The sequence below is a fragment of the Benincasa hispida genome, chromosome 1 (genome assembly GCF_009727055.1).
Source record: "Benincasa hispida cultivar B227 chromosome 1, ASM972705v1, whole genome shotgun sequence".
In the NCBI taxonomy this organism is placed as follows: Eukaryota; Viridiplantae; Streptophyta; class Magnoliopsida; order Cucurbitales; family Cucurbitaceae; genus Benincasa; species Benincasa hispida.
The window spans coordinates 25,535,260-25,551,621 of NC_052349.1; the positions used below are offsets into that span (position 1 = coordinate 25,535,260).

General features: G+C 35.3%; 1 protein-coding gene across 1 annotated transcript; it reads right to left on the reverse strand.

The window, feature by feature from the left end:
• Positions 1-825: 825 nt before the first annotated feature.
• LOC120086402 (protein PSK SIMULATOR 1) lies at positions 826-2,664 on the reverse strand. The gene is made up of 2 exons (XM_039043035.1): positions 2,128-2,664; positions 826-1,956 (listed from the first exon to the last, which is right to left on the reverse strand). The coding sequence occupies exons 1-2, from the start codon at positions 2,551-2,553 to the stop codon at positions 991-993; spliced, it is 1,392 nt and encodes a 463-aa protein (XP_038898963.1). The 5' UTR covers positions 2,554-2,664; the 3' UTR covers positions 826-990.
• Between the last annotated feature and the right edge of the window lie 13,698 nt (positions 2,665-16,362).

Below are 16,362 nucleotides of genomic sequence, written 5' to 3' on the forward strand. Positions count from 1 at the left end.
GAAGTATGGTCACTTAGCCCTGGTGTGTTATTATCGATATGACAAAGAATACTCACAGACGACTGGACAAGGCAGAGGAAACCAAGGGTCAGTCGGCCCCAACAACAACACACTGCCCTGTTCACGGCAGTTCAGCCCTCCAACCCCTTCATGGCCACACCAGAAACAATAACTAATCCAAATTGGTATACAGATAGTGGAGCTACCAATCATGTCACTCCAGACTACAACAATATCAATAATCCAACCAAATATGGAGGTAATGAATTGGTAACTGTAGGTAATGGTGAACAACTATACATATATCACACTGGCCAATCTTGATGGAAGGAATGAATTTTCTTGCATGATGTCTTGTGTGTGCCTAACATAGCCAAGAATCTCATTAGTATATCATTAATATAAAATTAGTACTAATTAATTTATGAATTATAAAATTGTGTTCAATTATTATTTTACAATATCATATAGTTTAATATTATTCTATTATATATTATATTTTCATAAACTTGAAATTATATATATATATTTTTTGGTCTCCATATTTTAAATAATTTCAAGTTTTAATATTATCACTTCACTAAATTTATTACGCCATATTATAACATCATTAACATTATAAAAAAAACTACCGAATGATAAAGATTTTTTCTTAGTTCTAAACAAAAATTCGAACAAAAAGACTCAATTGACGAAAATGAAAAATGTAGAGATGAAAATGGTAGGATTAAATTGGTTGTTATACAATTAATATAAACTTATCATACCAACACCAACAACAAGAATAATATAATAGAAAACCCATCATCTTCCCGCCTTCCTCTCTATTCTCTTGATAATTGTCATATTAAAATCATCATATTCATTTACATAGATAAAAATATACAATATACATCTTGCAGAGTTAAAGAGCCAAAACAAACGCTGCTCGTTGAGAATTTTCCAAGCCAAAAATTAGAAAGGAAAAGAAAAAAATCTATATTTCCATTTTCATGTGGTAATGAAATTGTTGCTAGCAAACAAGGCCTTAGCAGTCATTTCTCTTTCAAATCTCCAAATATAATTCAACCCCACAAGCAATTCTGTAATGGCAGCTTCTGTCTTGTCTTTGTTAGCAAAATAAAGCGTTTGCAAAAGCATTACATTAGTCTTTAGCGCCAAGTAATTTTGCTGCTCAAAGCTTCTTTCACTTTGCCATTTTATCATGTTTTGTGCCAATGGCGACATCCATCCCAATATTCTTTCCATTGCTTCCCTCCATTCTCCCGCCAACGACGGATCGCTCGCGGTGAACCCGACCCCTCTCAACCGTGCTCTCAGCGACGATCGGATGCTATTCGGTAGCATCGAGTAAAGATCATCTCTTGCGTCGACACCCACAAGTTGCGGCGATTTGATCATTTTATCCATGACTATGATCAAGTTGGCATAATGCAAGGCCAACCCCGCCGCTCCTAGAGTGGTCGGGGGCGGCTTTAAAAGTTTTGAATTCGATTCGAAGAAGGCATTTTTAGTGATGGGATCAGAATCCTTGGCGTTGTCGTTCAAGTTCTTGAGCGGGTGAACGGCGGCGGAGGCAGAGAGGCTACGGGGGAGAGAAGATGGGAATTGAGATGCTAAACCAAAAACAAGTTTAATTCTTGCTAATGTTGTGAAAATTGACCTTGCTAGAATTGACATTACTGTGTCGAATGTTCTGTTCCAGAGGGATTTTTCTTTTAGATACTTTACTTCTTGTCTTTGCCATAAGATCTTCTGTTGGAGATCCAAGATCTTTTGCTCTTTCAAAGAAATCTGGTTCTGATCTTGTTGACATGACTGTAAACTTGCTACTGCTTTTCTTAACCCAGTTTCCATTATTGAAAGCTCATCCATTTCTCTATGAAGAGTCGATGTCACTGTAACTAATCTCTCAATTCTCTTGTTCCTACACTCCATTTCTTTCTCGCTCAATATCTGTAAACCAAAATGTAACACCCATCAATATAATGCAAAAAGTATTGATAATTTGCCCTTTTTTTGAGTAAAACATTTGTGAACAACCTACGCTGCTGCACCTAATTATTGTCTAAAGAAACAGAGCGGATTATGGAAAGCTGTTGAGTTAAGTGGTGATTTAGAACGTACCCAATTGTGAAGATCGCGACCGGAGTCGGCAAAGTCATTGAACAAGCGATGGAAGGATCGAAGATCGGGATGGTCACATTTGATGCACAAACGGGAGACAGAGTTAGCAAGGAGTCGAAGATTTTCAGTGATTTCAGCGCAAGCGAGGGCAAGGAGAAAATCGTCATCATTAGAGACGATTTTATGGACTCCTTCAAGAGAAATAGATTCATTTCGAAGACGAATAATGTTGTCATCGGAGAGAGAGTTCCATAGATGCAAAAGCTTGGACATAAGGCCAGCAATTTCAAAGGCCAAAACGCCGACGTTTGGGGATTTCTTAGACGACGTGGGTTTGAAATTGACGGTAGTGGAAGAAGTTCGAACCACGTCGAATTTGTTGGAGACGGCGTTCTTGACCTTAATCAGCCAAGTTTCGAGAGCCATGATTTTGGAGGAAGAAATAATTGAAGAGTTGAATTGAGGAGAAAGATAAAGAAAGAAGAGGGAATTTAAAAGCTCGTGGGATGTTTTGAGAGCTACCACTAACAATGCCAATGCCATCTTTATTTATTACTAATAACAAAAGAAAAAGGGGAACACACACAGTTGGAAACCGGATCATTTTATTTATTTTTTTATTTAAATTAATATAATAATAAATTGTTTTCAAATTGTTCATGATTTCGATTGGATTGAAGGTATTATTAATTAGTACAAATAAAATAGACAAAAACTTTATGGAATTTCCCATTCGCAAAGCTTCCATACTTTTGAATTATTAAACTAAATTTAATTGAGATAGGAGAATTCTTTTTAAGGTAATTACATTTTTGTAGAATTTTAGGAATAATAATTAAGTATATAATAACATTTTAAAATAATTATAGATGTAACAAAATTAATAAACTCTGATAAATTCATATTAGTGATATAGTTTATCACTTATATGTCTCTATTAGTGATAAAGTTTATCATTGGTTGACTTCCAAAGTAAAATCTTATATCATTGGTCTACTAATGATATGATTTATTTTATTACATCTATAAGTTCTTTTGCATTGTACTTTATCTGCAATTACTTTGAATCTGATTGTTATTTGCAACTACTTTTTTTTTAATGAAAAATTATTTAGGTAAATCTCAATCGCACTTATCTTTGTGCATCTCTTCAAATATTTCAATCATAATTTGCCATATGATAATATTTTCTTCTTTTTAAAAATATTTTATTTTTTTTAAGAATATGCACTATGAGTTGTATAACATACTTCTTGACCCTCAGGTTCAGCTTAGGGCTCGGCTTGGAGGGATCGATCAACCTTGATCTAGTGTTCAGGCATGAAACCAACACGGTTTCCTTTTATTGCTTGATCCTCAATCTCTGTTAGGGTTGACAAAATTTGTCATGGGTCGGGTCCTTGTAAGAAATCCTCGGTTTGATCGAGGATAGGATCAAACTGGGGACCTCTTTAGGGTCGTCGAATTGGGGACGAGGTGGGCATGGGGTGGGTATTCCCGCCCCGTCCCCGACTCCAATCCTGCTCCAATTACATTTTTAAATATGTTTTTCTATATATATAACTTTTTACATTTAACCTAGTTCTAAATTTAGCCTAATTTAAGCCCAATTAAAATGTCTAAGCCCAAACCAAAAGGAATTTTGGGATTTTTTTTTTTTTTAAAAAAAGGTCTCTGTACGGAAACAAAAGGGGAAACAGGGAATGACTCCCCTTAAGGACCCATTTTTCCAACGGGGAATCTCCACCCTATCTCCGCCTTCAAATGGCGAGGTCGGAAGCGAGAATGGGGATAAACTCCCCCATCGAGGACGGGGACGGGACGAGGAATCCCCTCCTCTGTTTCGTCTCGACCCCATTGTTAACCATAATCTCTACCACTTCGAACTTGGTAGTTTTACAATCATGTCTTAATTTTACATTATTGTAATACCTGATCAAATTAAAATTTAAAACAACTATTATAAACAAAGATCTTTTAATTCTCGAAGTTGATGATTCAAATTTAAATCAGATGAGTTATGCTTACGTGGATCGTGAATAATGGTGGAATTATTAAATCAAAATACAAGTAGATAATGAAAAAAAAACCGTTTAAATTATATATATTAAAATTTTGTAGTCATAATTAGAAAATAGCGGTAAAATGTAGGGAGGGAGAGTGAGAGAAATTAGAGTCACATGGTAGCGCGTGTAGAATTTATAAATAAAGGCTACTTTGTCATGTAGTGGATTCAACCCAACACACGCTTGGGATGAGCGTGGGGGGAACAATAATATCACTACTCTTTTTTTTCCTTTTCCCTTTTCTTTTATCTGTCTTTTTTTTTTTTTTTTTTTTACTATTTTTATTTTTTATCGGGATATGTTTTATCAATTTTTTTATTTATCATTAAAATAAGAAATAATAGTTATCTCCAAGTCGGCAAGATGAACTTTTCTTGCAGATGCTGTTTCACTGTAAAATGAAAGCAAGGGCCGTGTCATTATTGGTTTGGCTTCTTCCTTTTTGTTAATTTTCATGTGTCACCCATTTTAATTATGGTTTATCTCTTTAACCTCTTTTTAAATCAATTATTAGTTCTTTTTCCCCAAATTATTACCTTCCATACATTTATGCATATTATTCTTTGAATTATTAATTAATCAAAAAAAAATTATTCAAATAAATGTGGTAAAGGAAATTTCTTTTTGTCTATTTGCTTCACATAGTATTTGTAATTGATCCAACACCATACAACATATGTTGCAACCGTTCAGACAAAGAGATTCTTCTAAAACATGCGTCTACTCTCCCATATATATATGATGTTTATCTTGAAACATCTTAACTTGTACATAACATGTCATGACAACTAACAATAACTTATGATTTGATAGATTAATTAATGGACTTTCATTTTTAAATTAATTGACTATAGAAATAGTAGTTCATGTATTTTTTATGTGGATCTTACCTATAACTTTTTTAATCTTCGACTTCAAAACAAGTAGTCTATATCAATTACCACTAAGTTATATTCATTTTAATACAGTTTCATATAATCATCACAAAGGAAAAATTTGACGGACATTATAGGGATGGAAAAAGAATCCATTCTCTTCTGGGGGTAAGGAAGTAGTTATTAAGAGTGTGACATAGGAGTGTTCGTGGGTTGGATTGGGTTGGGTTGAAGAACTTTTTAGATCCAGCCCAATTGTTCAGGTTGTAAATTTCTTCAACCAAAATAACCCTTATTAAAAAGTGAACCCAACCCAACCCAACCATGAAACATTTGGGTTAGGTTGGTTCGGGTTATTCGGGTCATTAATTTAATTTTTTTTATATAAAAGAAAGTAAAATGTCAATACGTAAAAACTCGATTTAACTATTTTCATATATGAATTAAGATTAACAACTCAATTTCAATTTATATAATGCATAACCTTTTTTCAAAGTGCAAAAAAAAAAAAAAAAAAATTAAGTGTTGTTGAAGAATAAATTATTCAAAAAACTAATAAAATTAAATAAAACTAAAATAAATATATGTATATCTAATTGTACATAAACAAAAAAAATACATTTTAAAGTTAATAATAAGTTTGGGTTGGTTTGGGTTATTTTAGGTGACCCATGAACCAACCCAACCTATAAAATTTTCATTTATTTTAACCCAACCCAATCCAAAAGAGTTCATAACCCAATCCAAACCGAACGGGTTGGATTAGGTTGATCGATTTTTTCGGGTCATCGGATTTTTTGAATACCCCTAGTGTGACACATGCAATTCCAACATATATTATAAGATCTTATGAAAATGTTTGGGAGATTTGGTGGGGGTCGGATGGGGAAAAGCGGAAGATTCACTTGGGCTTCATGAGAGAAGTTGTGTGTGTTAAGAGAGCAAATGGGGTTTTAACTTTAGAGATTTGATCTAATTCAGCCAAGCCTTACTTGCTAAACTTGCTTGGTGGGTGATTCAGGATTCTACTGGTTGATGGGGTGAGGCAAAGGTGCGAAGGCTCTTTCTGATGGAATGTGAGGATATTTTGAATATTCCCCTAAGAGGCTATCGGTGACCTGACTAATGGATTTGGCATTTTGATACAGAAGGTGGCTTTAAAAATGGATATCATATGGCTTTTTAGAGTACGTAGTAATAAATGAGTGCAACGTTTACTGAAGAAAATAACAAATTTTTCCATTCGCTTTTCTGCATTTTCTTCTTCAGCTTCAGGTTCCACTATTTGGTGGTTAATCGTGTATTTTCTCTTTCATGGTTGTTATGTTGGACCATTGATACTTTTCCATATGGCATTTTATATGTTAATAAATAGCGCTACACGACGAGCCATACCTATCGTGGAAGGCCGATCGTCTTAATCCATTTCCTTTATCATTTATTCTTTCTACCTATCGTATAGCAAATTACTTCTATCGTCTACATCCCATCGTGTACTCTCCATCGTGTACACTTCCAACCCAATCGTCTACATCCTATCGTGTACTCTCCATCACCTACATGCTCAACCCAATCGTGCAGTCTCCTAACCCATCGTCTACACTCTCACCTCTATCGTGTAGACGCTTGCTTTATCGTTTAACTTTTTCCTAACGATCGTTTAGATATTTGACAATGATCGTCTAGACTTTTCTCAACGATCGTTTAGCCTTTACCTCTCAACGATTGTTTAGTCTTTGACAACAATCGTTTAGCCTTCCCTTCTTTCTATCTCTTACATGGTATCAGTGCTCTAAAGCATCTTGCCCTTCTTCATGGCGTCGAGCTCGGGAACATCTGAAGAAAACTCTACCCTACCAGTGACATCAAACCCAGGTATTCATTAAACTATTCTACCTCCGACCACCATATCTATATCTTCTCCGTCGTTTACACCACTTGCTACTCAGCGTGCCCCTCCCCCTGCTCGAAATCCATTCTACCCTTCGCAATATGGCCCTCCACCACCAACCCTTCACCCTCACTATGCCAGTGTTCCCAACCATCATTCTTTTCAAAATTCGATATCGATTAATCCCTTCCCCACTCTCCCATCCCCACAATTCCCCGTCGCAAACTTCCCTCATATGTCTCAATCCCTCACTGTCAAGCTAAATGATTCAAACAACCTTTTCTGGAAGAATCGGCTTCTTAACCTTATCATGGACTATAGCCTTGAAAGCTTCATTGACGGTACCTATCCTCAACTACCAAAATACCTCGACCCTCAGCAAACTCAACTCAATCCTCATTTCTCTTATTGGCAGAAGTGTAATCGCACGATTATGAGCTGGTTTTACTCCTCTCTCAACGAAGATAAAATGGGAGAAATCATCGGATACGAATCCACACTGGAAATCTGGGAAGCATTCCGAACAGTCTATGAATCCTCTTCCACAGCCCGGATAATGGGTTTGCGCTTTCAGCTTCAAAAGATATGAAAGGATGGCATCAACATCTCTTAATACCTTGCTAAGATCAAAGACATTGCCGATAAATTTGCAGCTATCGGAGAACCACTGTCATACCGTGATCATCTTGCATACATTCTTAAAGGCCTCGACAATGAATACAATCCATTCGTGACCTCCATTTAGAACAGAATTGATCGCCCATCTATTGCCGATGTCCACAGCCTCCTCGTCGCATATGACTGTCGGTTAGAATCCCAATTTGCTATGGACCAACTCCAACAAATACAAGGCAATGTCGCCCATCTCTCACTACAACCTCGACGTCTTCAATGGCCGCAAACTACCAGGTCATATTTCCGACCTTCTCCATCTCTTCCAGGTATTCTTCCTAACCCTCATTTCTCTGCTGTGATTGCCACAAATTATACATCTCATATACCACCCATCCGAGCTCAACGACCAACCACCCATCAACCATCATAATTCTCCAATCGGCCACAATGTCAAATCTGCAACAAGTTTGGTCATACAGCATTATCATGCTATAATATCGACAATCTAAAATACAGAACCATTCAACATCCTCAAGCTCATTTTGCTCAAGCAACACCAACCCCAACTCAACCGCTATCCTATATTGCTACTCCCCCTACTCCAACAACAGATCATCCTGATGAAGGCTGGTATATGGATTCCAGAGCTACTCATCACATGACCCTTGACCTGTTTAACATCCAACAACCTGTCCCTTATTATGATGGTGAACACGTTGTCATAGGAAACGTTAAATCCCTTCCCATCTCTCACACTGGTTCCTCTTCCTTTTTCTCATCTACATCGCATACTCCGATTTACCTTCACTCTGTTCTTCACACACCTTCAATATCTCGAAATCTAATTAGCATCGGTCGTTTATTTTATGATAATAATGCTTATGTTGAGTTTTTCCATGAATCTTTTGTTGTGAAGGACCTTCAAACCAAAAGTCCACTCCTCCGGGGCACACTTGATCGTGGCCTATATAAGCCCTCTGTCAATCCATCTGCTACACGATCATCAATTCCTTATCTCATCAAACTGCCTTCATCTCAGTACTCATAGACTTCTCTTTGTGGCACCGTCGCTTAGGACACCCCTCCCCTCTAGTAGTTCATTCTGTTTTGTTCAAATGCAAACTGAAGTACAAAAATAATTCTGATGTATCAGTTTGTGAACATTGTCAAATGGCCAAGAGCCATCGTTTACCTTTTCAATCTTCTAATTCTCGTCCACCCTCTCCCTTTGATATAGTATATGTTGATGTATGGGGTCTTTCCTCAATCAATTCAGTAAATGAAGATAGATATTTCTTACTTTTTATCGATGCTTTCTCTCATTTTACTTGGATCTATACAATGAAAGCAAAATATGAAGTTCTACCCTGTTTTCTTAAGTTTCAAGCTATGTTTTCAAATCAGTTTTCCATCACTATTAAATCAATCCAAATTGATGAAGGAGGGGAGTTCAAAGCTCTCTCACCTATACTAGACAAACTTGGCATAATTCATCGTGTATCTTCTCCTTACACACTCCAACAAAATGATACTGTCGAACGAAAGAACAGGCATGTTGTTGAAGTTGGTCTAGCAATGCTTGCCCATTCCTCTGTTCCACATAGCTTCTGACCCTTTGCTTTCCACACTGCCATCTACCTTATCAATCGACTACCTACACCTTTCTTTGCAAACAAGTCTCCCTATGAAACCTTATACTCTAAACTTCCTGATTACCAACTTCTTAAAGTCTTCGGCTGCACCTGTTTCCCATTCCTTCGGCCGTTCAATGACAATAAACTCCAATATAGGTCTCATCCGTGCGTATTCTTAGGCTACTCTTCCTTGCATAAAGGATATCTTTGTCTTCATCGCACAACCGATCGAATTTATGTCTCTAGGCATGTCATCTTCAATGAAATTGCTTTCCCTTTCCTTAATAACTCTCCATCAATCTCTTCTCCTTCACATTCTTCCTCTCAAGTCCTTTCCATTCCCATTCAAATCAGTCTTTCTCCCTTACATCAGATCACTGTCAATTTTGAAGGCAACTATGTTCATCACCATTATTTCCCCCACCTACCTCCTTCTATACCATCTCCATCCTCCCAACCCACACCTGCATCTACACCACTCAACCAACCCATTCCACATCTTTTGCAATCACCTGAACCATCAACCGATCCACCAGCTCCCATTATTTCCTCTCCCTCACCACCACCCACCTCTGCTCTCCTAACTCCCCCTACTTCCCCACACCCCAACTTTCTTATCACCTCAGAACCAACACCATTCCTACCCCTCACAACCAATAACCACCCCATGCTTACACGGTTAAAGATGGGCATTTTTAAACCAAAGGCCTGGCTGTCCGAGGTTACTGACTTGGATAAAATAGAACCACGATCCTACAAGGAAGCTCTCCTTCATCCAAGCTGGAAACAAGCAATGCTTGAGGAATATGAAGCCCTCATCAGAAATAATACATGGTCTCTCACAGCTCTGCCCCAGGATCGCAAGATAATTGGCAGCAAATGGGTGTTCAGACTCAAACAAACTCCATCTGGTGAGATTGCTCGTTACAAGGCTCATTTGGTTGCTCAAGGCTTTAACCAAGACTATGGCATCGATTACTTTGAGAACTTCAGTCCAGTTGTCAAGCCTATTACCATTCGACTTGTTCTGTCAATTGCTCTATCTCAAAACTGGATCATTCGGCAACTTGACGTACACAATGCCTTCCTCAATGGCGATCTATCTGAGGAAGTATACATCAAGCAACCACCTGGTTTCATAAGTGATCAACACCCTGATCATGTGTTACTTCTGCATAAGGCACTGTATGGCCTCAAGCAAAGTCCTCGCGCATGGTTCTCCAAGCCCAGTACCTATCTAATATAATGGGGCTTCTCCAATGTCAAGTCTGATACAACTATATTCATTTTCTGCAACTCGCATACTTTAATTATCTTTCTTATCTATGTTGATGACATTATTGTAACTAGCAATAGCCCTGCAACTATTTATCATTTCATTACTTGTTTAAACACTTAGTTTGCACTTAAAGATCTCGGTGATCTATCTTTTTTCTTTGGCATTCAGGTGCTTTGCTCATTAGATCACTTACATTTGTCTCAGTCCAAGTACATTCATAGTCTTCTTGAACGTGCACAACTCACTGGTTGCAAGCCAATTCACTCTTCAATGGCTGTTGACACCTCACTGTCCCTCACCGATGGACAATTACTAGACAACCCCTCTGAATACAGAAGTCTAGTTGGTGCTCTCCAATATTGTACGCTGACCAGACCAGACATTAGCTTCAGTGTCAATAAGCTCTGTCAGTTCATGCACACCCCAACCACTTCACATCTTCAAGCAGCAAAACGCCTCCTTCGGTACCTCAAAGGCACGGCCAATCATGGTATTCTTCTAACCAAGTCCTCTGTTTTGGCCTTAACTTGCTACACAGATGCCGATTGGGCCAACTGCCCGGATGACAGACGAAGCACGAGTGGATTCTGTGTCTTTCTTGGTTCCAGCTTTATTTCATGGAGCTCATCTAAGCAAAAGGTCGTCTCTCGACCCAGTGCCGAATCAGAATATCGTGGTCTGTCCATGTTTGCCGCTGAGGTATTATGGATCCAATCAGTTCTCACTGAAATTGGTGTCAATCGCATCTCCACCCCTCTGCTACTCTGTGACAATCTCAACGCCACCTACATGGCCACCAATCCTGTGCTTCACAACTAGACAAAACATCTTGAGATTGATCTTCACTTCCTCAGAGAAAAGTTTGCCTCCAAACAGCTTTCAGTTAGATTCCTCCCCTCTGAGGATCAGTTCGCCGACATCATGACAAAAGCCTTACCGAGTCCTCGCTTTCTCAGTTTGAAGACCAAGCTTATAGTCGCAGCAGCTCCTCGTTTGCTTGCGGAGGGATGATAAATGAGTGCAACATTTACTGAAGAAAATAACAAATTTTTCCATTCGCTTTTCTGCATTTTCTTCTTCAACTTCAGGTTCCACTATTTGGTGGTTAATTGTGTATTTTCTCTTTCATGGTTGTTATGTTGGACCATTGATACTTTGCCATGTGACATTTTATATGTTAATAAATAGCGCTACACGACGAGCCATACCTATCGTGGAAGGCCGATTGTCTTAATCCATTACCTCTATCGTTTATTCTCTTTACCTATCGTATAGCAAATTACTCTATCGTCTACATCCTATCGTGTACTGTCCATCGTGTACACTTCTAACTCAATCGTCTACATCCTATCATGTACTCTCCATCGCCTACACGCTCAACCCAATCGTGCAGTCTCCTAACCCATCGTCTACACTCTTACCTCTATCGTGTAAACGCTTGCCCTATCGTTTAACTTTTTTCCAACGATCGTTTAGATATTTGACAACGATCGTCTAGACTTTTCTCAACGATCTTTTAGTCTTTACCTCTCAACGATCGTTTAGCCTTCCCTTCTTCCTATCTCTTACACGTAGGATGTCAAGGCCGTCTTCCAGCTATTATGGGTGGTTGGGTTGATGGAAGAATGTGTGGAGTGCTAAGATCCCTGCCAAGATTAGACATTTTGTTTGGAGAGCATTGCATAACTTTATTCCATCATGTTGAAATCCTAAATCACTCAATAGAGGCTCTTCTAGAGGTAAGGGCTCACGTCTATCTACGTCTTTTGATATGGTGTGCTTTCACGATGTGAGAAGGGAGTGAAACCGCACGACACATGGGCTAGCTCGTCGCGGCTTCTCTGAAGTTTCACATTCTTGGTCTTCTAGCTTCCCTGAATGGTTAGTTGATAGCTATCGTCGTAATGTAATGAAGTTTCTTCCTCTGTTGTTGAGTCGCAGCTAATGTGTGTGTTCATTTTCTTTTTCTTAAAAAAGTATGATTTCTTACAACTATATAATACTATAGTTTGTCCTCTTAACATGGATTGGGTTCTTGTTAGTTTAAGACTATGCAAGACTGGTTAAGTCTCTTTATGTACTAATTGAGTTATGTTCATATTGACATGAATGAAGGATCTTTTCGAAGCTCCTTAGACTATATCATGTTTTTTCTTATCAAACAAATTTATGACAACCACGGTAGTATCTCTTATATTTGGCATTACCCCAAATATACTATAACTAGAATATTAAAGATGATTGAATACACACAACAAAAGTGTTATTAAAAAACAATTATATATTCATTAATTTGTATCTTCATCTTTCTTAAAGTAATATTTGAATTCATGGTCAAATTTTTAAAACAAAATACATTTTCAAAAATTACTTTTCAATTTTTGGTATGAATTTTGAAAAAAAAAAACATTTGAAAATAGAAAACAAAGCAAAGAAACTTGAATTAAAGTAGTGTTTATGGACTCAATTTTCAAAAAAAAAAAAAAAAAAAAAAACTCAAAGAATTATCATCAAACAATACCTTAGAAGCAAAAATAATTCTTCAACAAAAAAAAGTGAGAGAATTCAAACATTTGACTTTTCCCTCACTAACATCCATCTTTATTAGTTGAACTATACACTCAAACTGGCATCCAATAAAGACTTGAATTGGAGATATTTTAGTTTAGTACTAGAGAATAGACAGTGGATGTGATAATTAATAATTTAAAATGAAGATATGAGAATGTGAAGAGAGTATATGGTATAGTACTACGGCAAGTTTACGCTTAGTCTCTTTGGATTATTGAGTAATGCAAGAAAAAGATAGAATAAAGAAATGGGCAGCACCATCATGTTGCTAATTATTCATTCATATAGTCACATGGGTTAGTGGAAAATAATTTTTTTTTTCAAAATATTGAATTACTAAAAAAAAAATTGACCTCACAAGCAAGGCACAAACAAATCACAACCGAATAAAAAATAAAAAAGCATACATGTAACTCACAAAAAAAAATGTCATGAAAAAGAATCCTCTTGAATCTTCTTAATTGGGATTCCAAACCGGCTTTCAAAAAAAAAAATTGGAACTCCAAACCATTTAAAACAACGAAGAAAAATCTCAAACCGAAAAACCTGACTAATACTTTTGGACTTGATGGTTTGAAAGTATTTTATACATATTTTTAGTTTGTAGTCATAGAAATTTTGCCAACATGAGCCCTCGTTTATTTTCATCATCATAATCATCATCTCATTTAGGGTATGTTTGGAATACCTTTTTAAATATTTAATTTAAAAAAAAAGTCGTTTTATAAAAAAAATGGAGTATTTAGCAAACACTTAAAATAACTTTCCAAATATATTTTAGTCTGATTTTACCAAAAATATTTATATTTTAATAAAAATATTTTTTTATAAAAAAGACATTTATTTTTTTTTCACAGTGGTTGAGCTTTTGGCTATCAATGGAACAACAGTGGAAGATATGCTTGTTGAGTTGTCGGTAAATGATTAGGCAAAACCTCCTTCAACTTCTCTCCTTATATCTCTCTTTGCCCTTTGCGTAAAAGTGCCCTTTTTCTCTCTCTACCCTTCATGTTTTTCTCTCTCTTACCCCTAATTTTCTTTTATAAAAAAACTACTTATTTTGGTGCATCTCAAAAATTGTCTAATAAAATAATGTTATGTGGTATTTTTATTTTGTAATTCTTTTTTATTTGATTAATAAATGAAAAGCTAAGAAGTACAGACACAGATATGGATACATGATACGGATACGATGCAGGGATACATTAATTTCTAAAAAACTAAGATACGTATACGTTGAACATAGGTGTATATATATATATATATATAATGATTAATTAATTGCTATAATACTTATTTTAAGTTAGATTAAAATAGATTTAAAAAGAGAGTGAAAACTTGAAAACAAAAATCCAGTGACGTCGAGTGATTGTTGAGCGACTAGAGTAGACGGTAGGAAAGAAGTAGAAGATGAAGATTGAAGAATGAAATTGAGAATGAAGGGGGTGTGAATCATGATTTCCAGTAGTGAGAGAGAATGGAAAAATGAAGATTTAATTACATTTGAGGGTTTTTTAAATTTTTTTTTTATGTTTTTATCATTTTTAATTTATTTTGTTTTGGATTGCTCAATTTAAGTAGACTTTTATGTTTTGAAGTGATTTTAAAACAGTTGAAATCACTTTTATCATTTTCAAAATCATCGTGAAACATGTTTAATCCTTCAAAACTAATTTTGATGATTTGAAATTTGCATTTAGAAGTGTAAATTTTAAAACTAAATTAATTTTGAGCAATTAAAAATGTGTTTTCGAGTGATTAAAATCACTCCTAAATATGCACTAAAATAAAATGGGTTGGGGGTTGGGCTTTTTAAGTGGTTGGGCTCAAATTTGAAAAGAAAAAAAAATGACTCACGTATTTAGAAGCAGATATCTGAAAATTAAAAAAAAAAAAAAAATCAGATACTTTAAATCACGTATCAAACATGTATTTATCATGTATTTGGACGTATCTGTATCGTATCCGTATCCATATCTGATATTGATTCTTATTTGTGCTTTCCCAGATGGAAAATATAAAGGAGGTTGCACCTAACCATTGCTATTTTTTTTAAAATAAAAAATTGACTATTCAATTTGCTTTCTTTCTTTTTTCTTACACATATTTTCTTTATTGTTCAATATATAAAATGAGTGCTAAAAAGCAAAGGGTGGAAACTTAGAGTAGTGGTTGAGGAAGAGACAGAAAGATGTTGTATATAGATATATTATTAGAATGATGATTTTATTATTTGAATTTTGATGATGGAGATAAAAAGTGAGTGATCAACTGTGGGAAAAAAAGGTTAATTTTTTTCAGTTAAATTTTATCATTTTTCATCCTTTTGCACGTATAATTAAAAGAGGAGTGATTTTGGTATGATTAAAATTATTTTTCTTTTAAATATTGATATTTGACGAATGGTAAAAGAAAATTTTTTACAGATAGAAAACATTTCAAACTATTTACAAAAATAACAAAAAAAAAATAATAGACACTGATAGACTTCTATCAATCTCTATAAGTCTCCATCAAATAAAATTAAAATTTTCTATGTTTGAAAATCTCCATGTTAAAATTGATTTTTCAATAATTAGTTGATGAGGCAACTCTTGGTGGGGAATAATCACTCCAAAAAATTACTTTTCATATCATTTATTTATGGAAATACTAAAATATTTTTCCTTATATTTAAGAATATTTTTTGCCCTTTTGAGTTAAAAAATTTCTCATATAAAAAATACCAATTTTAATAAAATTTGATTACTCTAAAAGTGACTTTTGAAATCAAACATAATTATTTCAAAATCACTTTTCAAAATTTGGAACCAAACATCATTTTGATTGTTTGAAAATAAATTTTACAAAACTAATTATATCTAAATCTCTTTTTCTAAAATCAGTAATTCAATCATCACTCTCAAACGTGCACTAAATAAAAGAAATTCAAAATCCTAACTTAGATCTAAATTGATTCTCTTATAAACATTTAAGGTTTAAATGGATACAATTATTAGTTTAAGATTTTAATTGATACAACTCCAATGTTTAAAAATATAAATAGATTTTTTTCATATGAATGTTGTATATACGATAATGTATAGCATATTAAGTTTAATAATATGATAAAAAAAAAAAATGATCAAGTTAGATTTTTTAATAAGTAAAATCTTTTTGACAATTAGAAATGGGAAAAAATCTTATTGGGAAGCCATCCTCCACAACCAAGAAGAAAGTGCACATGCAAGAAGAGATGAATGTGAAGCCATCCTCTAGAAATTATTGCTTAGAAGAATTGTGGGCAAAGGAAGGCCTCCCCATG